At 40.6% G+C, this 25,322-nt stretch overlaps 1 protein-coding gene across 1 annotated transcript; it reads right to left on the bottom strand.

The window, feature by feature from the left end:
* Positions 1 to 8,459: 8,459 nt before the first annotated feature.
* Positions 8,460 to 25,045, bottom strand: csn1 (COP9 signalosome complex subunit 1). The gene is given in 14 exon segments (NM_001173872.1): positions 8,460 to 9,107; positions 11,589 to 11,723; positions 12,378 to 12,515; positions 13,349 to 13,429; positions 13,663 to 13,768; positions 13,881 to 13,975; positions 14,465 to 14,550; positions 19,970 to 20,030; positions 20,158 to 20,235; positions 20,593 to 20,728; positions 21,209 to 21,376; positions 21,530 to 21,711; positions 21,880 to 21,972; positions 25,001 to 25,045. Coding segments are annotated over 14 exon segments (1,467 nt in total). The 5' UTR covers positions 25,034 to 25,045; the 3' UTR covers positions 8,460 to 9,032.
* Positions 25,046 to 25,322: the final 277 nt, after the last annotated feature.

The following is a 25,322-nucleotide window of genomic DNA, read 5'->3' as shown; positions in this document are numbered from 1 at the left end:
GACAAAATTACATATATTAAAGTATGTTTTTGTTGTAGTGGGGATAGTAACATTAGTACTCTCCAAAAAATTCTACTTTAACAATACATTTGTGGAGTGGTCGAAAAACGAGTTTTAATGACCAACCTAAGTGTATGTAAACTTCTGGTTTCAACTGTACACTGATTCCATCTTGTGGCCAAAATCTAAATTGCACCTGGGCTGGAATAATACATTTTGGCCTTTCTCTTTTATTTCAAAGATGATGGTACAAAAAAAATACAAAAGAAATGTTGGTTTTTTCTTTGTATTATATTTTACCAGATCTATTTTGTTATATTCTACTACATTCCTTTCACATTTCCATAAACTTCAAAGTGTTTCCATTGAAATCATACCAGGAATTTGCATATCCTTGCTTCAGGGCCTGAGCTACAGGCAGTTAGATTTGGGTATGTCATTTTAGGAAAAAATTGAAAAAAGGGGTTAATCCTTAAGATTAGCTCACATAAAATAATAAACAAATATGCATTTTTCTGTAATAGAATAAATGTGGCAAAAACAAATGTAGATATTAATAAATGCATTTCTATAACTTCCTAAATATATATTTTTTCACAAATCGTGTTTTGCCAATATGGAGGCACAGTGGCTTCAACACAGCGCCCCCTATATGTCATCTAGTGTATATATATAAATTATTGCTTGCCACTCGCCAGTGACTTGATAAGCTGATTGTGGTCTGGCTTTTCAACGTGCCCACTAGCTACTACTTGCTAGCTTTATTGACAAACACAGAGTTGCAACTTAGCTAGCTAGCAAGTGATTTTGGGCACTCTAGCTTGTGCTTTATCTACGATAGTTTGACAGCTTGCAGATGAAGTTGTAGACATGTGTGGTGGAAATTCAACACCAGGGACACCTGAAACCAATCTTAAAATGAATCACTCTTTATTATCAGCAAGCTGGAGAGGTTACAACAAACTCTGCACACCGTACAGGTTTATCAGAAGCTCTGTTGCATTGCTATGGGCTTATTTTGGAGTTGACTTCCCTGGGCTAGTGTCCCACCCTAGTCAACAGCCAGTGGAATCGCGTGGCGCGAAATACAAATACCTAAAAAATGCTATAACTTCAATTTCTCAAACATATGACTATTTTACACCATTTTAAAGACAAGACTCTCGTTAATCTAACCACATTGTCCGACTTCAAAAAGGCTTTACAGCGAAAGCAAAACATTAAATTATGTCAGGAGAGTACCCTGCCAAAAATAATCACACAGCCATTTTCAAAGCAAGCATATATGTCACAAAAACCAAAACCTCAGCTAAATGCAGCACTAACCTTTGATGATCTTCATCAGATGACACTCCTAGGACATTATGTTATACAATACATGCATGTTTTGTTCAATCAAGTTCATATTTATATCAAAAAACAGCTTTGTACATTAGCATGTGATGTTCAGAACTAGCATACCCACCGCAAACTTCCGGTGAATTTACTAAATTACTCATGATAAACGTTCACAAAATACATAACAATTATTTTAAGAATTATAGATACAGAACTCCTTTATGCAATCGCGGTGTCAGATTTTAAAATAGCTTTTCGGCGAAAGCACATTTTGCAATATTCTGAGTACATAGCCCGGCCATCACGGCTAGCTATTTTGACACCCACCAAGTTTGGGACAACCTAAACTCAGAATTACTATTAGAAAAATTGGATTACCTTTGCTGTTCTTCATCAGAATGCACTCCCAGGACTTCTACTTCAACAACAAATGCTGTTTTGGTTCCAAATAATCCATAGTTATATTCAAATAGCTCCGTTTTGTTTGTGCGTTCAGGTCACTATCCGAAGGGTGACGTGTGAGCACATTGTGACAAAAAATTCAAAATATTCCATTACCGTACTTAGAAGCATGTCAAATGCTGTTTAAAATCAATTTTTATGCTATTTTTCTCGTAAAATAGCGATAATATTCCAACCGGGCAACGTTGTATTCATTCAAAGGCTGAAAGAAAAAAATGGAGAATTCTCATGAACGTGCATCTCCAGTGTCACTGTCCCCAGGCTGACCACTCACAAATTCTCCTGCTGTTCTTCGCCCAGAGACAGCAGACACCCCATTACACTTTCTGGCGGCTTTAGAGAGCCAATGGAAGCCTTAGAAAGTGTCACATTACAGCACAGATGCTGTATTTTCGATAGAGATGCAACAGAAGGACAACAAATTGTCAGACAGGGCACTTCCTGTATGGAATCTTCTCAGGTTTTGGCCTGCCATATGAGTTCTGTTATACTCACAGACACCATTCAAACAGTTTTAGAAACTTTAGAGTGTGTTCTATCCAAATCTACTAATTATATGCATATTCTCGTTTCTGGGCAGGAGTAGTAATCAGATTAAATCGGTACGTTTTTTATCCGGCCGTGCAAATACTGCCCCCTAGCCCCAACAAGTTTTAAGCTTGTTGACTGCCTTCCCACCTTTGGGACAACGACTCCTATTGTTAGAGCGGAGACATGAGCATCTCATTATTTACAGATCTCTTGCTTCAGTCAAGGCCGGTAGCATTTCATGAGCAATCCAATCTTCAAAATGAGGCCAAATCAGGAAGTGCAAGGATAAACTGTAGCCTGGGTATCGGACTGTTTCTGTATTTCAACAATGCTACCTCACCGTAACAAATAAGACATGACCGAAAAAACAATGTTAAAACATAGAGGCAGGCTGCCAGGGTATCCTTGATCATGTTGAATAAAACAAAACACGAGGGAGACAAACAATGAATGCACTGAAAACAAATAGGACATACACTGAGTGGACAAAACATTAGGGACACCTGCTCTTTCCATTAAATGTTTTATTTTTATAGAACCTTTATTTAACTATGTAAGTCAGTTAAGAACAAATTCTTATTTACAATGAAGGCCTACCCTGGCCAAACCCAGACAACGCTGGGCCAATTGTGCGCCGCCCTATGGGACTCCCAATCACGGCCGGTTGTGAGCCACAGACTGAAAAGGAAAGGGGATACCTAGTCAGTTGTACAACTGAATGCATTCAACTGAAATGTGTCTTCCGCCTTTAACCCAACCCTTCTGACCAGGTGAATCCAGGTGAAAGCTATGATCCCTTATTGATGTCACTTGTTAAATACACTTCAAATCAGTGTAGATTAAGGGGAGAAGACAGGTTACAGAAGGATTTTTAAGCCTAGAGACAATTGAGATATGGATTGTGTATGTGTGCCATTCAGAGGGTGAATGGGCAAGTCAACAGGGTATGGTAGTAGGTGCCACCACCCAAAGGACATCCAGTCAACAACAACTGTGGGAAGCATTGGAGTCAACATGGGCCAACATCCCTGTGGAATGCTTTCGACACCATATAGAGTCCATGCTCCGACGAATTGAGGATGTTTTGAGGGCGAAAGGGGGTGCTACTCAATATTAGGAAGTTCCTAATATTTTGTCATCTCTGAATAGTACATACTAAATACACATCTCACACAAAAATGACAAAAAACTATAAATGCAATAAATTGTGCTGTCGTGAAAAGATTACACAATGGTTATGCTATTATATAATCCAGTATTTGTGTTTTACAGTCTATTGGTGATGTGTAATCCTCTTAGACGTCTCCCTTGTAAAAAGAGGTATTCTGACCTCAAATGGGACTTCCTGGATAAATAAAGGTTAAATAAGAAGTACAAATAAATGATTCTGACAACCACATTAATCTCTAGACCTCTCCCCTGTCTGGAAGGAGAGTTGTCCTTAAATTAAACCATGATTATGATCTATTTCTGAGGAGAGTCATTAATATGGACCTGACCCTGTAAAAGGCTCTGTGGTTTGAAAAGAAAAGGACATATCCGAAACAAATCAATAATGTCCTGGGAGGACAAGAGCATAAAGTTAAGTTTGTAGACATTTTATGGGTCAGTAGTCGTTCTGGACAGGTCAGTAACTCAGTCCCCTAGATGTTTTATTACGACTCTGCAGTTATTTGTGGCAGAAACAGATCAGTTAAGAAGGACAGGTAGAGGGAGAGATAGAAGACTGACAAACAGACGGGAAGGATGAAAAGAGACCAGAAAGAGCGATTCCCAGATAGACAGGAAGACAAACCTCCCCCACATACATACAAAGCTTTCACAGACACTGAAATTCAGTATTTATAAAAGTAACCTTGGTAATTTTCCAACAAGTCTAACTAATCCTTTACTATCTGTTTTGGTATTCCGTATACCAGTGGGGAAAAGCTCTCCCTTGCTGTGAACCATGTGTGTCGTGTCAGCCAGGCTATACCAATACACCTGCTGATACAGATCAATAGCGATAAACTATGCTGACAAAATAATTGGATCAAACATACACATACTAATTTACACATACTAATTTAAACATACACATACTAAGTATCTCTCTCATACATTTAAATAATTGAAAGAAGTGTACACCATCAGTGGTCAGAGATCAGTGATTTTGTACCTGAGGTTTCGATGTGGGAGATATAACAAAGCGCAGGAATCAGATGACATCACAATCGAAGAGAAAAATAAATCAGATAGTTTCCTCATCATGCCCTCTGCTTAAATTATGGTCACTCTTGACCTGATCTACATCTAATTACCTTGTACAAGGAAAATAAAAATAAATGCTTTTCACAGTCCCCAGGTCCAAATCAAATTCAAGGAAACTTATAGTATTATAAAGAGTCATGAGTGCATGGAACTCCCATCTTGTATAGCGCAAGAAAACAGCAAACCTGGTTTCAAAAAACAAATAAAACAACACCTCTCTCCATGTGACCTACTTGTTGTGTGTATGGGAGCACAAGAGGGGGGGCGACCTGGGGAGTTCTGAGGTACCAGAACGCATGAGATTTTTTTTGCTTCATAATAAAGCATTAAATGCTGTTAGGTTCTAATTCTCAGAGTAAAACACTCAACGGACATTATGAAATCTTAACCAAGTTAATTTCTTACCGGAGGGTCAATACAGCTGCATTCAGACAAAACAGGTTTCCACCACCACAAGTATATATACCGTAATTTCCGGACTATTAAGCGCACCTGAATATAAGCCGCACCCACTGAATTAAAAAAAATATATATATTTTGAACATAAATAAGCCGCACATGTCTATAAGCCGCAGGTGCCTACCGGTACATTGAAACAAATGAACTTTACACAGGCTTTAACGAAACACGGCTTGTAACAAAAATAAATAGGCTTTAACGAAACACGGCTTGTAACAAAAATAAATAGGTTTTAACGAAACACGGCTTGTAACAAAAAATAAAAAATTAGCAGTAAGCTTTAGTTGTCTTTTTGCACTGAGTCAATTCCTCACGCTGCTGTTTCCAACGTCTTATCATCGACTCATTAAGACCAAGCTCCCGTGCAGCAGCTCTATTTCCTTTTCCAACAGCCAGATCAATCGCCTTCAACTTGAAAGCTGCATCATATGCATTTCTCCGTGTCTTTGCCATGATGAGGGTGACAAAATGACTACCGTAATCAGAATGATGGGAAGTTTGAGAGCTCTCGATTTAATCTAAACAGTAAACAGAAAAGTTGTTTGACCTTAACCCGTTCGGCAATTTCATTGGTCTAATGAAAGCTTAATGCCGGCAAAAAACTGAGCACGTCACAGAATGTGTTTAAAAAAAAAAAATAATTTGAAAGCGGGAAAAATCCATATATTAGCCGCGTCATTGTTTAAGCCGCGAGGTTCAAAGCTGGGAAAAATGTTGCGGCTTATAGTCCGGAATTTACGGTACTCCAATTTAGGCACTCTTCCTTCTCTCCAATCCTTACATCTTTTATGGTTCGACAGGAAGACGAAGTAATAGGGTAATAAACCATAATTTCTTCCTTAAGGGGATCTGACCTGACCTCAACCCCTCATTTGCCTAATCCACAGATGTCCATCTGTATCCCCTATAGCAATCCTGTGACTTCCTCCCGTCCACCCAACACATTCCAAAGCCATCTGGCTCCTACAGATAACCATTAACTTCTGATGTAAAAACCAGTCTCTTTCACCCCTCAGATACTATACTGCTGAGTATAACAATGTTCCAAGTTTAACCCAGAATCTAACAATCATCGCATTTGCATAGTGGCATAGAGCAGTAGAGTGGAGCCATCTACATTTTGGTATTTCATATAATTCTACATGACTGGAGACTTTAGCAGAAAGTTTTTTTAATACCACACAAGTGATCGAAGTGACAAGCTACTTTGACACTGACAAACTGATCAATAAAATCAACATGGCTAACCATGTCACATGCTGACCACACAGATGGTGGCACGTGATTGAGTGTTCCAAAATAAATGTACACATACATGTTCTTCAATCATTGCACCCACACTGCTCACGAGCGTCAGCGTAGCCAGGCGCTAAAATAGACCTTGGTTCTATTTGTGATGCTTGACGCGCTGCAAGTCACGCCTCTCCCATCTCCTCATTGGTTTTTAGGAGCATATACCCACGTGGGTGATTGAAAGATGAACTGAGGTCCACACTCCAGTCCAGTTGGTAGTGGTAATGCACCTTAAAGTTGGTTGCCAATCGCCATATACAGTCCAAAGAAGAAGCCTGAAGGAGGAGAGTTGACTAGAAACGAACTCGGTTTACACTTTTATCTGTGGATTCTCAGAGTAGAGAACCTTGTGTATTTCTTGTAAAATAGCAACCCAATGTTTATATCTCAGGACAAATTAGCTAGCAACAGCAAGCTAAATTGCCATAAATGTTGAGTGCTTTTCGACCTGTCCCCAAATTAATATAGTTGGTTCAGAGTTCGTTTTGATATTTCAACCTGCGTGTCCTGATTGGTCAGCATGTCAGGCTGCAGTCCAAACACGTTATTTTTTATCCCCTCGGCCCTAGTGCTAGCCACTTTCCCTCGGGGGAATCCACGTCGAAACCGGATGCAGTTTGATTGCCATCTTAAGTCGAGGTCCAATTCACTAACTTTGCCCCCTCGGTATGGAGACAGATACCTGCCAAAAGGTTGAACGTACATATGGTTAGGATCGTAAGAAAATCCATAAATACATTTTTAGGATCGTAAGCAAAGCCATGCGTGAAACATGGACCATAATGTTAAAATAGATCTGTAAATGTACAAACCCTATGTTATGACTATGAATGAACATTTACACGTTCAATTCTTACTTTAGGTCTCCCTTTACTCGGCTACAGATCTTTTTTATGCTGTACTTTTCTATGCTTACAAACTTTTGTTAGTAATGTGGCATCTGCTATGATGAAATTTCACATTTACTTTCACGTTTCACTCATGAGTTTTCTTACTATCCTAACGATTTACGTATGGATTTTCTTACAATCCTAACGATATATACGTTCAACCTTTTGGCAGGTATTTGGCGCCATACACCGGCCCTCGATTTAGCTAAATTTTTGGCATGTTAGAAAAAAGTATGAAACTAGCTTGATTAAAAATATATATAGACATTGATTTTAGCTTTGGCAAATTGTCTTAGTCTCATAGTGAAGAGCCTATAAAACGTAGTTAGATTCATAAACATGTTTTTGGAATTCTGAAATTTATTGGAATAAATGACCAAACTATAAAACTAGCTAGCCAGCTATGGGTAACTGTAGCTAGCTACCTGACAGGATTGCTAGCTAGCTACATTAACTTACAAGGTACATTAATAGCTTTAGGTTGGTTGTTTATTAAGCTAAACTTCAAGATTTCCACCAAGGACGTTTCCTCTGTGATCGTCACTCTCCCTTGCTTGGGTAAGGGACATTTGAGATACACTCAGATGTGACGATGTAAAACGTCATTCAAGGGTTGAGGGTTTAGGGCCGAGGGCTGTCTACTTTGAGTTTGAAACCCTGCCTTAAAATAGCAGTCCCGGGCTGAAAATCGACTTTTTCATATACATTTTTTCAAAAAAAATTTTTTTACAAATGAACAGAGGCTACTCGAAATGAACTTTGATCACTTTTATTAGAATTTTTACATTGCAAAAAGTCTAAATTATTTTTCAAACCAAGAGGTACCAGATCCAGCCAAATATGTCCCAGAACAAAACAGTGCGGGATCCGGCTCAAATTAAGCACCGGCAACTGATAGATGCACACTCACTACATGTTCATGCTTTTTAAAATGTATGTAAATTGTAAAGTCTTTTATCCGTAATGTATTTTTCGTTATATGTCGGACCCCAGTAAGACTAGGCGTCACTATGGGGATCCGAATAAAACAAATCAAATCATAACATTGAAAGTCATTGCAATCTTCCTCAAAAATTGTTTTTATTAGTATCAGCATTCTGTGCTTTAGTGGTCATAAATAAACAATGTTAAGGAGGGGTCTGTGTGTGTGTGTGTGTGTGTGTGAGAGAAATCGGCTTATTGTGCAAATTGTAAAAAAAGACATTGAGAGAAGACAAAAAGTCCTGACCAAGCTTCTGATTATCATACATATTTATTTTAAAATCAGATCTTGTGGACATTGGTTCTTAGGTATGTGTGTGTTCTGTTTAATCTTCAGTCGGTGAATTCAAAGTCTGTCATCATCAGAAAGAAAAATGAAAGTGCATCTCATACAAAGGAAAAAAAAAAGAGGACACTACTGAGAAGAGATAGCGCCACACACGCACACAGACTTCCCACTATAACATTAACACACCGATTGCTCATCAAGTCTTCAGTCTACACGGACGATCACGTTCACTTCTCACATGAACAAAGTCCTAGGCTGCGTCCAAAATGGCACCCTTATTCACTATATAGTGCACTACAGTTGACCAGAGCTCTATGGGCCAAACATGGTGCACTATATATTGAATAAAGGTGCCATTTGAGCTGCAACCTATTAAAGTTGACGTTTCAGTTTGTATGTTTCGTTCAGCAGGCAGATGCAGCACTGAGTCGGAGGAGGAGCCTCAGAGATGGAAGGATGGGGTGGAGGGGTGCTAGGTCCCCCTGGCGGAACCCACTGACATGGTAACTTCCTGTAAGACAGAGGTCTCAGGGGAAGGTTCACATGTTGGTGCTCATTCGTGATTGGCTGTTGGCAGAGTTAAGTTCGCCTTGGCTTCCCTCTCTGGGAGGAGACTGGAGGGAGATAGAGAGAGGGGGAGAGAAAGAGAGGAGAAGGGAAAAACAAGGTTGAGTGGTGGACATTCTCTATAAGCAAAGCAGGGAAAAAGATATCTTAATTCTCTTCTTGCACGCTGATGTGTTTACCAGTTTCCAGACGTAAGAACACATACAGTTAACTGCCAAAATAATGGAAACACTTGAGGAAACGAGGGATACAAAGTATATTGAAAGCAGGTGCTTCCACACAGGTGTTGTTCCTGAGTTCAGTAATAAACATCCCATCATGCTAAGGGTCATGTATAAAATTGCTGGGCGGGCCATTATTTTGGCTACCATGGTTATTAGGCTTGGGTATTTGGAAATAGCCACACGATGGTTTTTCAATACTGTCAAAACCGCTGAAACTATTTATTTGATGTTTTCCCAAAAAAGAATGATATTAATAGCTACTTTTTAAATAAATACCTAAAGTCAACTTGGGCAATACGTTAGGAGATAAAGCAAATCCTGTTCTTCATTTCACCTGTCACATTATGAAGCTTTCCATAGTTCCCCAGAACTAAATAGCACAATGGGAGAACGCAGGAGCAGATGAGTCCAGCTGTGTATTGACAGGGGTCGCGTTTTATATTGAAAGTCAGTGTTTTTTTTCTCTTCATAATAGAGTTATGAGGGGCGTTTTCCTTCACAGAAAATACATTAGTGCAACACAATCGGCAGAAAATATACTGAACAAAACGCAACATGCAACAATTTCTACGATTTTACTGAGTTAAAGTTTATAAGGAAATCAGTCAATTGAAATAAAAGTAATTAGGCCCTAATCTATTGATTTCACATGACTGGGCAGGGGTGCAGCCATGGGTCGGCCTGGGAAGGCATAGACCCACCCACTTGGCAGCCAGGCCCACCCACTGGGGAGCCAGGCCCAGCCAATCAGAATTAGTCTTTCCCCACAAAAGGGCTTTATTACAGACAGATATACTTCACAGCAAAACTTGTGACAAAAATGCACATTTTAGATTGGCCTTTTATTGTTCCCAGCACAAGGTGCACCTGTGTAATGATCATGCTGTTTAATCGGCTTCTTGATATACCACAAATGTCAGGCGGATGGATTATCTTGGCAAGGAGAAATGCTCACTAACAGGGATGTAAACACATCCGTGCACAAAAGTATAGAAAAATTATGTTTTTGTACATATGGAAAATTTCTGGGATCTTTTATTTCAGGTCATAAAACATGGGACCAACACTTTACATGTTGCGCTTTTATTTTTGTTCAGTGTAGCTACCCAGTTAAAAAAAAAAGTATAAGTTTCCCCGCGCTTGCTATTTTCCGCTGTCGCTATGCCCAAGGCTATAAATTCCTACCGCCAGCGGGTGAGTGCAGTTTGCCGTTCAAGACGTGATTTGCATCTCTGAGTAGCCCCCATTCAGTGGACTGCTAAGCCCTCGGCAGGCTGCTTTTGCATCTCTGGCGTTTAGCCTCCACTCAGAGCTGTTTTTGTTGTTTCTATAAACACCTTACATTTGTTGTGATTTTAATTTGATTAAACGTATTTGCCAATTTAAAAACAAAACAGCCACGTGGACTTAATGGATTTACATAATTGAGAATGACGCAAAGTGATACACCTAATAATTTACAATTTAAGTAGATAAATAATGATTATGCCCTAAAAATAGCCTACATTTTTGCCATTGATTTAATATAGTATATATCTGAGGCAATCCAAATCAAACTTTATTTGTCACATGCGCCGAATACAAAAAGTGTAGATTTGACCGTGAAATGCTTACTTACAAGCCCTTAACCAACAGCGCAGTTCGAGAAGAGTTAAGAAAATATTTACCATGTAGACTAAAATAAAAAGTAATAATTAAAAGTAACACAATAAGAATAACAATAATAAAGCTATATACAGGCAGCACCGGTAAATGGTTCCTATGCAGTGAAAATGGTACTCCCTAAACCCTTGTTCATCCTGTACATCAGGTGGCAGCTGATAGAATGTCCGTTTGTGAATTCTCAGAGTGGAGAAGTGCAACAGAAGCACAAAATGAGTCTGATGCCGAGCAGAAATAACAATAAGCATTTTAGATCAGTTTACAAAACGCTCGTTAGCATATTTAGCTAGCAGCCTCGATGGAAGGCGACTATAACTTGCGCAAATTTTTTGGAGCGACTGGGGGGGAGGAACAGAGACTCCTCTGAATCTAAGGTATTTTATTTCAGAACCCCTGACGTGTGGAAAGGAGCTGTGGTGGGTGGCTGAGAGGAGGAGGAGAGGAGAGGGGGAGGACAGCCTGGAGAGAGGACGGGGTGGACCAGAGGGCAAGCAGAGATGGGAAAGGGGAAAGAGACAGAAAGATAGTACACTGAAAGGGAGGCTGTTTGAGGCTGTTATGATTGATGTCCATATCCCAGAGGGAGAAGAGCAAAGAGAAGGCCGTCAGAAAACCCCTGCGAGATACCATGCACAGCGGTACCTTGACGTGTATCTGGTTGCGCAGCACGGCAGCTCGTAGGATCATGGCTTTGGCTCGTCTCTGGAACTCTTTGCCCATGTGGATCGACTTCTCAAACGTGTGGCTACGCTGATCGACATCCCGCGCATACAGGATCTAAGATGAGGAGAGAGAGTACTTCATTGTCTGTCTGTCTGTAGAGAAACGTGCTTGGCATCTCAAAGAGAGAAGGGTGGAGAGAGACAGGCTGGGGATAAGAGCGATGTGACAAACCATTTGTGTCACTGTCAAATCAACATACCGTGTTGCATTACAAGTCTTGCATTAGAAGACAATGAAAGCGTGATCTGAGCTCATTTTGTGTGCATGTGTGTGTGAGAGAGATGGGGGGTGGATATGTGTCTTGACTCTTGAGTGTGTGTTACCTTGCTGTGAGAGTCTATACGTGCGTGTGCGTTACCTTGCTGTGAGAGTCTATACGTGCGTGTGCGTTACCTTGCTGTGAGAGTCTATACGTGCGTGTGCGTTACCTTGCTGTGAGAGTCTATACGTGCGTGTGCGTTACCTTGCTGTGAGAGTCTATACGTGCGTGTGCGTTACCTTGCTGTGAGAGTCTATACGTGCGTGTGTGTTACCTTGCTGTGAGAGTCTATACGTGCGTGTGTGTTACCTTGCTGTGAGAGTCTATACGTGCGTGTGTGTTACCTTGCTGTGAGAGTCTATACGTGCGTGTGTGTTACCTTGCTGTGAGACTCTATACGTGCGTGTGCGTTACCTTGCTGTGAGAGTCTATACGTGCGTGTGCGTTACCTTGCTGTGAGAGTCTATACGTGCGTTGATCAGTCCCTCCAGTATGAGCTGGGTCAGTTCATCCTCCAGAGCTAACACTGTGGTGTTGAAGGACTGGGACATCTTAGTCATGTCTGCAGACACGTACGGGCTGAAGTACTGACACACACACATTAACATCTTATTCATACATCCGCATGAAAAGTACAGAGATACTGTCGGCACACACACACACACACACACACGCCCCTCACCCAAACCACTATACCTAAACAAAACAACAGTATAGATTAGAGCAGACCTTCCTGCAAACACACCCAATAATACTGGCCATGGGAGCAGGGGACAGAACCTGCTCTGAATGGTTCATGTTCATTTTTTGACTACATATTTATAACATTCCACCAGCGTAACTCACACCCTCACCCCACTGTGGTAAAACAGAAAAGGCACACCAAGATGTCAAGTAGAACTAATTTAGTGCATAGTGGTCCAGTTAACCCTGGGTGTCCATCCACTACCTGCTGGTCCAGTTAACCCCGGTTATCCATCCACTACCTGCTGGTCCAGTTAACCCTGGTTATCCATCCTCTACCTGCTGGTCCAGTTAACCCTGGTTGTCCAAAGTGGCAGCCAATTGACAAGCTAGAGCTATGATCAAAAGTAGTGCACCATATAGGGAATAGGGTGCCATTTGGGACTTATCCCCTGTAGATGTTTGCCGCTCGGGGTCAGAGTCATTCAGAATCCTCAGCTAAATGTAGTTTTGATCACTGCCTGAGCTAGAAGTATGACAGAGAGAGAAGTTTGGTATCTGATTCTTTCCCTCCAGACGCATCATTACCTATTTTTTAAGTCGATGGGGGAACCCTTGATTGACAAATTGATTATTAGAACTCAAACGTAGTTGTGAGTGTACAAGGAAGACAACAGAATACCCCAGTATTATATGGAGTACTGTAAGAAAAATGTTTCTGTCCCGTCCGTCTCACCTGTATGAGAGCTCTGTTCCTGATCAGTGTGTAGAGGGTCTGTACGTGGGGGGCCAGATACATGTCTAACAGCAGGTTATCCTGAGAGAAAAGAGAGTGGCAGTCTGAATTTAGGACAGCTTTCAAACACGTGTTATGAACATCATCAACATAATGAAAATGCATCATTGTTTTCAACGTATCAAATCATGTTACCTGCTTTAGTTACTTTGTTTCATTCCTGTTTCCAACTACGCTACCTGTTTTATGTTATTCACATCAATGCATCATTAGTATTGATTACTGATCTTAGATCTTTAAAACATCAATCTCACCTTGATCTCATCCAGCATTTTGAGACAGGAAGCGTACTTTGACTCGTAGAACTTAAAGATGATGTCACGGACCTGAGGTTCCAACTCTAGGAATAATTTAAAGGAGCTGGGAGGACATAAAGACATGAATCAAAGATGGTGGATGGAAGGACATCTCAATACTATACATGAACCCACACAGTTTATACAGAAGAACACAGGCGTACACACGCACACACCTGCTTGAGATGACGTTTTTCTGCAGCTCCTGTCTGTCGAAGGTGGCGAGGGCACACATCCCTCCGTACACAGCTACATTACTGGGGGACAGGAGCTGGAGATGCACGCACACACGCAATCAATAACGCCATGCAGTACAGGACATTGGTACATCAACAGAAACAATAATCAGCATTTGTCTAGTAGCAATTGTTGATAAACAGTAACACATTATGGAAAACTCTACATTCATCAACAGCAACATTTAGTTTTTTATGCATGTTCTTACTTTCTCCGGCCACAGGGGACTGCGAAGGTACAGAGTTCACTTTTAAAAAGACAACTCAGGGAAGTCACAGACTTCACCTTTAAGGTACTACACAGACAGAAAGACAGGCAGTTGCAGACAGGCAAGCCGACAGGCAAGCCGACAGACGACAGGCAAGCCGACAGACCACAGGCAAGCCGACAGACGACAGGCAAGCCGACAGGCAAGCCGACAGACGACAGGCAAGCCGACAGACGACAGGCAAGCCGACAGGCGCTCTGTGAAGTCACAGACAGGCAGACTAACCTCAGCGAAGTCACAGACAGGCAGACTAACCTCAGCGAAGTCACAGTGGTCGAAGGAGGCCAGCAGGAAGCACTTGGCTGCTTGTTTGTACTTTCTGGAGGCCAACTCTGCTAGGCCTGGGGGACAGAACCACAGACAGACGGGGAGGAGGAACAACGAGAGATCAAATTAACCTGAAGAGTGTGTGGGGAGAATACCGGGTAAAAGTACAATGGATTAGTCGGTTTAAAACTAATCCATTTTCATTTAAACAAATGATTAGCATGAGCGTCTGCAACCTTTAAAGGTTGGCATCTGTTAGCGTGTTTGTTGAAGGTTGGCATCTGTTAGTGTTTTTACACCTTCTAGAGAACAACGGGTGAAAACACTTACAGTTGAAGTCGGAAGTTAACATACACCTTAGCCAAATACATTTAAAAACTCAGTTTTTCACAATTCCTGACATTTACTCCTAGTAAAAAGTCCCCGTTTTAGGTCAGTCAGGAACACCACTTTATTTTAAGAATGTGAAATGTAGGAATAATAATTATTTCAGCTTTAATGTCTTTCATCACATTCCCAGTGGGTCAGAAGTTTACATACACTCAATTAGTATTTGGTAGCATTGCCTTTAAATTGTTTAACTTGGGTCTACCGATTCGGGTAGCCTTCAACAAGCTTCCCACCATAAGTTGGGTGAATTTTGGCCCATTCCTCCTGACAGAGCTGGGTGAATTTTGGCCCATTCCTCCTGACAGAGCTGGTGTAACTGAGTCAGGTTTGTAGGCCTCCTTGCTCACACACACCTTTTCAGTTCTGCCCACACATTTTCTATAGGATTGAGGTCAGGCCTTTCTGATGGCCACTCCAATACCTTGACTTTGTTGTCCTTAAGCCATTTTGCCACAACTTTTGAAGTATGCTTGGTGTCACTGTCCATTTGGAAGACCCATTTGTGACCAAGCTTTAACTTCCTGACTGATGTCTTGAGATGTTGCTTCAATATATCTACATCATTTTCCTCCCTCATGATGCCATCAATTTTGTGAAGTGCATCAGTCCCTCCTGCAGCAAAGCACCCCCACAACATGATGCTGCCACCCCCGTGCTTCACAGTTGGGATGGTGTTCTTTGGCTTGCAAGCCTCCCTCTTTTTCCTCCAAGCATAACGATGGTCATTATGGCCAAACAGTTCTATTTTTGCGTCATCAGACCAGAGGATATTTCTCCAAAAAGTACGATCTTTGTCCCCATGTGCAGTTGCAAACCGTAGTCTGGCTATTTTACGGCGGTTTTGGAGCAGTGGCTTCTTCCTTGCTGAGCGGCCTTTCAGGTTATGTCGATATAGGACTAGTTTTACTGTGGATATAGATACTTTTGTACCCGTTTCCTCCAGCATCTTCACAAGGTCCTTTGCTGTTGTTCTGGGATTAAGTTGCACTTTTCGCACCAAAGTACATTCATCTCTAAGAGACAGAATGCATCTCCTTCCAGAGCGGCATGACGGCTGCGTGGTCCCATGGCGTTTATACTTGCGTACTATTGTTTGTACAGATGAGCGTGGTACCTTCAGGCGTTTGGAAATTGCTCCCAAGGATGAACCAGACTTGTGGAGGTCTACAATTTTTTGGCTGATTTCTTTTGATTTTCCCATAATGTCAAGCAAAGAGGCAGAGTTTGAAGGTAGGCCTTGAAATACATCCACAGGTACACCTCCAATTGACTCAAATGATGTCAATTAGCCTATCAGAAGCTTCTAAAGCCATGACATGTTTTTCTGGAATTTTCCAAGCTGTTTAAAGGCAGTCAACTTAGTGCATGTAAACTTCTGACCCACTGGAATTGTGATACAGTGAATTATAAGTGAAATAAACTGTCTGTAAACAATTGTTGGAAAAATGACTTGTGTCATGCACAAAGTAGATGTCCTAACCGACTTGCCAAAACTATAGTTTGTTCACAAGAAATTTGTGGTGTGGTTGAAAAACGAGTTTTAATGACTCCAACCTAAGCGTATGTAAACTTCCACTGTTGTACACACCAAATTGGCCATTGTTACCGATGTGTTGATTTTTCAGTGTGTTAAATGAACACTCATTGGTGTAAAATAACCCCAGTTTTGGTGTTAATACTAGAGTTGAATCAAAACTACACGCATCATTGTCATATTTCCCAGCATGCTCTTTTGCAGGTAGATTTTTTTTTTGTTTGTTTCAATATCAATGTTTTTGCACATTGATTAATTACTCAATCTTTTGCTACTCAAATATAAAAAGGACATACATTTTCTTAACTAATCCAATATATTACTTGTTACTGAAATGGTTGTTCCAGTTTAGATGCTTTAGGTAGTCTCATATATTAGTCTTCCCAACCCTGGCCGTCATTGTGAATGCAGGTTGTGGGTAATTTTTGCCAAAGTTTAGATATCCCCACTCTGGCTGGATTTCAATAGGAATTACACATCAATTTGCAAACCAGCATAATGTGACTCGCAGGCATGCTGTGGCCTGTAAGACATGAATTTCAGGCCACTTTATTAGGGTAAAACTAGGACCTAAAATTAAGGCATATTAAATAAGTATTCTATTGTGTTAAAGGCCCAGTTTTTCCTGTGTTTTGTATAAAATTGTGCAACAGCTGATGAAACTAACACTTTAAAAAGTGTGAAAAGATTAGATCAGTGTTATTTCCTGAGAGTTGCTGGTTGAAAATAAAATGTACAAAGAACCTTCTAATCAGCCTGTTTGCATGGCCGGGAGTTTTGGCTTGCCTGGTGACATCACCAGGCGGTAAATTGATTAATAAATAACATTTGTAATATGTTATTATTCAAATGACAAAGCTACTGAATTAGTCATTATGTTCTTCATTCTTTCTGGTAAATTTTACATACACAAAAACAAACATTTGAAATCTGTCCCGAAATGCAATATATTTTTGACTTGAAATCAAATATTTAGTAAAATCTCTAGAATTAGTCAATAACAAAACATCTACGTATTCTTACAACTCTATCATAGGTGTATACCACTGTAACACCTGACTTTATTATATTTATTTTATTTGAGGTACTTTAACTTTGAAACGCGTAGTGATTTTTATTTATTTGCTTTATTTGAATGTTATGGTATGTTTCTTAAGTAAAATATATACTTGTAGTGATGTCCTATTTTTATTTGCTATTGTATTGTAATTTGAAATGTAATAAAAAATTAATTTTATTTTAATTTTTTTATTTTTGTCTATTTTAAATGGAAAACTATTACAGTAAGGTATTTCATTGTTATCTGGAAACGATTTGAAATACAAATGGTTGCATTGGGCCTTTAAAGAATAGCATTTTAATGTTGACATAATAGCTTAGGATCTGACTTGGTCAGTGATGGAAAAAGTACCCAATTGTCATACTTGTGTAAAAGCAAAGACACCTGAATAGAAAATTACTCAAGTAAAAGTGAAAGTCAACCAGTAAAATACTAATTGAGTAAAAGTCTAAAAGTATTTGGTTTTAAATATACTTAAGTATCAAAAGTAAATGTAATTGCTAAAATATACTTAAGTATTAAAGTAAAGTATGAATCATTTCAAATTCCTTATATTAAGCAAACCAGTAGTCAGAATTTTTTTTCTTCTTTTTTTTAAATTTACGGATAGCCAGGGGCACATTCCAACACTCAGACATCATTTACAAACGAAACATTTGTATTTAGTGAGTCCACCAGATAAGAGGCAGTAGGGATGAGCAGGGATGTTCTCTTGATAACTGTGTGAATTGGACACTTTTCTGTCCTGCTTTGCATAAAAAATGTAATGAGTACTTTTGGGTGTCAGGGAAAATGTATGGAGTAAAAAGTACATTCTTTTATTTAAGAATGTAGTAAAGTAAGAGTAAAAGTTGTCAGAAATGTAAATGGTGAAGTACAGATACCCAAATATTTTAGCTATTTTTGCAACCGGAATTCTGGTTAGGTAAGTTGGCGGTGGTGCGAAAGGGCTGGGTTTTGATGAATAAACAAGTTGTTGTAGGTGTGTCGAGGTTTGGCCCCTCAGTGGCCAATCAGAACGTGCTCCATGGCTAAATATGTGGTTGCTTCAAGTTGTGCATTTACAGTCTTATGTATTGCGTTGTCATCAACTCCAATTCAAATGTTAGTCCGTTATAGCCTAGTTCGTTAAATAGCCTGCCCCATATTTGCAAAATATTTTGAACATGTTTGCAGTCCACATTGTTCTAATTGCATTCACACTGATATAAGGGCTAGTCCTGTGGTAAATTGTAGTCTGGACATGGCAAACATAGTCAATAAGTAAGATTAAATTCACTAGGCTATTGATAAGGCCTAAAAAAACAGTGTACAATTATAATCAAATTATAATAAATATTTAAGTTGTTTAAAGGTAATGACTGAAACTGTATTTAGACACCATAAAGGCAGACTATGAAGGGTTTTATGCACAGCCAAACTTTTCACAGGAGCTGGATAAAGAGCCAATATAAAGAGAACGGGGGAACGTCCACTCATTTACTGCTATAAATGTATGTTTTATAAACATCATGGAACCATCTTGGCGATCATATTTGTACTTCTCCAGAAATAGCATTGCATTCGAGCCATGTATGTTCTCACCATAAACCCATGGATGGTAAATCTTTCTTATAAGTTAATCAAATTAAACAAAAGCAATCAGTCTTTTAAATGAACAACAATATTTTTTAAATAGGATCGTGTCAGAAGCATGATGTCATAAATCACATCTCCTGTGCCATGAGCATAAGGCACTGTGTGCACACGTAGCCCTAAGAGCTTGGGCAGGAGGCATGGATGCTTGTCCTATCCACTGAATATAGCTTATTCAATAGTATGCACTAACCCTTCAACAGGCATAGTTATAACAAACATGTAGCCAATTGGCTTCCATATGAAAATATTAGCTTACACACATTGCATTCGCATTTTGAAAATGCACCACATGTTCGAGCCATGGACAATTGGACATTGCCCAAATGTTATAATAAGATTAGGCTACCATAGCCGTTGATATGGCCTGTTAGTGACATCGCCACGTGAAAGGTAAACAAACGAACAGGCTAATAGCCATGTCTACAAGTGGATTCAGCACCAATGACAGTGATCGTAATTCCTGTGATTTGACAGTTAGGTGCAAAAGAGGAAAGTGGAAGACTAGGCTACTGTGCGCCTCCGCTGGCAAAATTGATGCCATAACCAATTGCGTTACAGCTAAGACCAGCTTTTGGTGAGTCTTAAATATCACCAGTAGCGCCGCTTGAAATTGGCACATTGGCGCACATTTAAGGACACACCTCAAATATTTCCACCACTCCAACCCTAGCGCAAGCAAGCTGATATGACCGGTGACTTACCAACCCTGGTGCCAGAATAGGAAAATAACAGAGCGCTGGCTTTTACAAGTCGAAATTGCCAAAGAGCATGCGTTTGATAACAGTATGTTTGAAAATAGAGCCCTCATTGTTAATTTAACACTGGAAAATTCTCTGTACATCTCTTTGTAGCACAACAAAGAGTGAATTACCTGCAGCACATTTTAATTTGGTGAGGACTGACTGACTCTGGCAATCTCTCTCCCCTCGTTGCTGAAACAAAAAGAACAAAGATATTCCCTCAGTAAAGAAGACATTCCTTCAGTAAAGAAGAACACTTCTGGGTTTGTCTTTTAGAAGACAGAAGACTTAAGTTCTCTCAGAGGAACCCATAACTTACCTCTGCTATCTCTGGAGTGGATTCAGCTTTGCTCACATAACTAAGGACGTGGGACCAGTTCTGGAGGTAGACGCTAACCTGATAGATGAAAACACACATTTCAGTAAGACACCCTATAGGACACAAATTTCAAGACTGCCCTCTACTGTTTGTCAGTGGAGTTAATCAGATCACAGAGAAAGCAAGAGTTCAAGCGAGTGAGGGAGAGAGAATGAGAGAGGAATATCAAATCAAATCTTATTGGTCACATACACCTGCTTAGCAGATGTTATTGCAGCGAAATGTGAAGCGAAATTCTTGTAAAAAAAATTGCCTTGGGGCTAGAAGCTCGGCTGCCCTCTCTATCGGCGCCCTTAAAAACAATATATCCCTTCTGCTCTCTGGACAAAAAAGAATACATCAGAACATTGACCACTAACTATAATGATGACATACCTTGATGACATTAAGACACATGTTTATGACATGCTTGGCACTAGTGCAGTAGTCTCGGGCTCGGGAGTAGCACTTGAGGGCATTGCTGAGGTCACCGCAGTCCAAGTAGTGGTCCCCAAGATCATCATGACCTCGCCTGAAGGGAACATAAATAGTATTGAGAGGGTTCGGGTCAGTACCAGAGGGGTGGAAGGTAGCCTAGCCGTTAAGGGCGTCGGGCCAGTAACCGACTAGGTGGAAAATCTGTCGATGTGCACTTGAACATAGCACTTAACCTTAATTGCTCCTGTAAATCGCTCTGGATTAGAGCATATGCAAAATGACTTAAATGTCAAATATAGGCAGGAAGGGAAAATGTCTGTTTCTCCCCCTTTGGCCTGAACAAAACACTATGCAGAGTGACTGCTCTACAAATGAACTTTACAACTTTTCATTGCAAATTACCTTACATTAAAAACTAGTACTACTTGTCAACTACTCAGTGATTACTTCTAAGTGATCAATATTTAGAAATCAATCCAGCACCTTACTCAGGCCGATCCTCTCGGAGGTGAGGATTATTCAAATCGGGTTTATTATCTACTTGGTGCTAACAACCGTAGCTTCTCCAATCCACCTGATGCTCTCTTTGATGGAGTTGCCTTTGTAGTTCTTCAGGTCAGTGTCCAGTTTCTCCAGTTTGAGCAGGGCTTTTTTCCTGGTCGACTCGGCCCACGCTGTGTCCAGAGGAGGGGGATCCACTGCCCCGCCCTCCACAACGGCATCTGTAGCCACCTGGACCTCTCTGAACACACACACACACACACACACACACACACACACACACACACACACACACACACACACACACCTCAAATGAATCAAACACTCAACGAACACAACTGAAGACACTTTCCAACAACAGGCTAAGCTAGGCCCGAGCTACAGCTACACGTACCTGGTGGCCTCTGTGAGTTTGCGGTGGATCTCCTCATACACGTCAACGTTGAAGGTCCTATGGACAAAGGACAGGGCCATCTTCAAGGCTTCAGCCCGGAGCTGGGGACAGTGCTCTGCTATGAACTGCAGCCTCTCAATGCGCATCAGACCACTGTAGCTGGACGCATACTGCTCCAGGTCCTAGAGAGAGAAAGACCGACACACACACACACACACACACACACACCTCAGTGAGATTCATTTTATCTCAGTAGAAACGTGTAATTTGTGTTGTATTGGAGTCCAGTCTACATGAAACAAGTGGGCCTTTACAATATTAGTAGGGGGAAACCCTGGGTAGATTCATACCAGCGTGGGGTTTTCCACCACATAGTTGACATCTGGTGCATTCTGCTGGTCCTCTTGTGGGTCAGCATCTATCTGCATGGGCTCCACAACCCCCTGAGGAAGAGAGGACATACACTGAAAAGTGTCATATAACAGTGTGGAACAATCAATGAGGGGAATACTGACTGCAATAGGGCTGTCCCCGACTAAAAAAGTCTGGAGTCTGATAAGCAGTTGATTTGATTGCACCGGTCTGGGCTCAGACTTGCTGCTCTGGGTAAAAAAAAAAAAAGACAGCGAGTGACTGTGTGACTAGCACCCGTTGTCACTCTTTCCTCCCTGCTGCAGTGACCACCAGTGTTAATCGTGCTGTCCGTGTTGCTGAAGCCGCAACATAATTACAGCCATTTCTGACTGAAAGGTTCTGTTACTGAAATCCCTCATTTGTTTAGGAAAAACATTCCCTATTCCTTCAACTTTTGCTCTCATTACATGACACATGTAAGCGTTGCATGGATGTGACCAATAGGGCCTGACCTATAGCCCATCATAATCACATCAATAAATTGGTTATAACAAACTCGGAACGCCGTAACAGCAAAATGGATGCAGAGGACATGACAAACTTGAAACAGGGGTATGTTTACTGGTTGCTAATGAGGTAAATGGGGAAGTCAGATGTGTGGAAAAAATGTCACATTAAACAAACACTCAAACAGGCAACAGAAGCAGGATCTGTCTTATTTATGTACATGTACATTACCAGCGTAAAGTTTGGACACACCTACTCATTCAAGGGTTTTTCTTTATTTAAAAAAAAAATTCTACATTGTAGAATAATGAAGTCACCAAAACTATGAAATAACACATGGAATCATGTGTTAACCAAAAAAGTGTTAAACAAATCAAAATACATTTTATATTCGAGATTCTTCAAAGTAGCCACCCTTTGCCTTGATGACAGCTTTGCACACTCTTGGCATTCTCTCAACCAGCTTCATGAGGTAGTTACCTGGAATGCATTTCAATTAACAGTTGTTCCTTGTTAAAAGTTAATTTGTGGAATTTCTTTCCTTTTTAATGCGTCTGAGCCAATCAGTTGTGTTGTGACAAGGTAGGGGTGGTATACAGAAGATAGCCCTATTTGGTAAAAGACCAAGTCCATATTATGACAAGAACAGCTCAAACAAGCAAATAGAAATGACAATGTATCATTACATTTTTTACATTTACATTTTAGTCATTTAGCAGACGCTCTTATCCAGAGCGACTTACAGTAGTGAATGCATACATTTCATGCATTTTTTTTGTTGTTGTACTGGCCCCCCGTGGGAATCGAACCCACAACCCTGGCGTTGCACACACACCATGCTGGCGTTGCAAACACCATGCTCTACCAACTGAGCCACAGGAAAGACTACTTTAAGACATGAAGGTCAGTCCATGAGAAAATTTTGCAAAAACCATCAAGCACTATGATGAAACTGGCTCTCAAGAGGACCGACACAGGAAAGGAAGACCCAGAGTTACCTCTGCTGCATAAGATAAGTTAATTAGAGTTAACTACACCTCAGATTGCAGCCCAAATAATTGCTTCACAGAGTTCAAGTAACAGACAAATCTCAACATCAACTGTTCAGAGGACTGCATGAATCAGGCATTCATGGTCAAATTGCTGCAAAGACCACTACTAAAGGACATCAATAAGAAGCAGAGACTTGCTTGGGGCAAGAAACACGAGCAATGGACATTAGACCAGTGGAAATCTGTCCTTTTGTCTGATTAGTCCAAATGTGAGATTTTTGGTTCCAACCGCCGTGTCTTTGTGAGACGCAGAGTAGGTGAACGGATGATCTCCGCATGTGTAATTCCCACCATGAAGCATGGAGGAGGAAGTGTGATGGTGTTTGCTGGTAACACTGTCTGTGATTTATTTAAAATTCAAGGCATATTTAACCAGCATGGCTACCACAGCATTCTGCAGCAATACGCCATCCCATCTGATTTGCGCTTAGTGGGACAATCATTTGTTTTTCAACAGGACAATGACTCAAAACACACCTCCAGGCTGATCAAGGAGAGTGATGGATTGCTGCATCAGATGACCTGGCCTCCACAATCACCCAATCTCAACCCAATTGAGATGGTTTGGGATGAGTTGGACTGCAGAGTGAAGGCAGAGCAGCCAACAAGTGCTCAGCATATGTGGGAACTCATTCAAGACTGTTGGAAAAGCATTCCAGGTGAAGCTGGTTGAGAGAATGCCAAGAGTGTGCAAAGCTGTCATCAAGGCAAAGGGTGGCTACTTTGAAGAATCTCAAATATAAAATATATTTTCATTTGTTTAACACTTTTTTGGTTACTACATGATTCCATGTGTGTTATTTCATAGTTGTGATGTCTTCACTATTATTCTACAATGTAGAAAAGACTACTAATAAAGAAAAACCCTTGAATGAGTAGGTGTGTCCAAACTTTTGACTGGTACTAATATAAATATATATATATACACACACACACACACATTTTCTTTTTTTTGCTGCTGCTCTACTACATGTCGGTCGACCAACAGCCTATTGACCAAACATTCGACCAGTCGACTAAATGGGGTGAGCCCTAGTCTGCAACCAGGTTAACAAGGTACACTAACACTAACGTTACACTCCCACAATGGCCAGGTCGCTCATGTCCTACTGGATATTTACATTGGAGACACAATGTACAATTTAAAAAAGGGTTTGCTAAACTACTAGCTGACTTAGCTAACGAGCTAGCTAGTTAAATACCCCATGACTGTCAAAAGTGTCTGCACTGAAGCCATAAATTACCAGCGAACAGCTTCCTGAAATGCATAGGCACCTTTCTCAAAATCGAGTAGATCATTCTAACACCTAGTTGGTATAGAATAACAATTAATGGAAATATAACGCTGTATATTTAGCTATATGAAGTTGCGAAAGTTAGCCTAGCTTGCTAGTACAGCTAGCGGCCCTAACTAGCTACTCGACTGACCATTGCAAGGAGGCTCTCGTGCTTAACGAATTTTCCTCGCTCCCAGGTAAACGCGGGCACAGCCTTCTCCAAGTGCATCCCCGCCACACCGTTGCTGTGTAAAAATGCATCCAAATCGATTATTAATTACCTGAAAGTTGAATACTTGCACAGGCAAAGGCATCTTTTCCAGTTGCTGTCGTTCTGCATCAACAGCGGTTATCACATCCGGCGCATGGGTTCACAGCAGGGATCGTTACGTAAAGACGTCTGCTCCGCTCCAGATGTGTCAGATACCGACGAAAAAAAGATTAAACATGGTCGAAAACTGATAGGTAGCCTAATCTGTAACCGTTAAGATACGAATTAGTTCATAAAGGAAGACATGAATAACTTACATTGATAAATAATAACATTTTGAGATCAACCTTGCGATGAATACATGTTTACTTTTCACGCTACTTTAGGGGTTT

This window comes from Salmo salar, chromosome ssa01, assembly GCF_905237065.1.
Source record: "Salmo salar chromosome ssa01, Ssal_v3.1, whole genome shotgun sequence".
NCBI lineage: Eukaryota > Metazoa > Chordata > Actinopteri > Salmoniformes > Salmonidae > Salmo > Salmo salar.
This window is presented reverse-complemented; position numbering and strand designations above follow the sequence as displayed.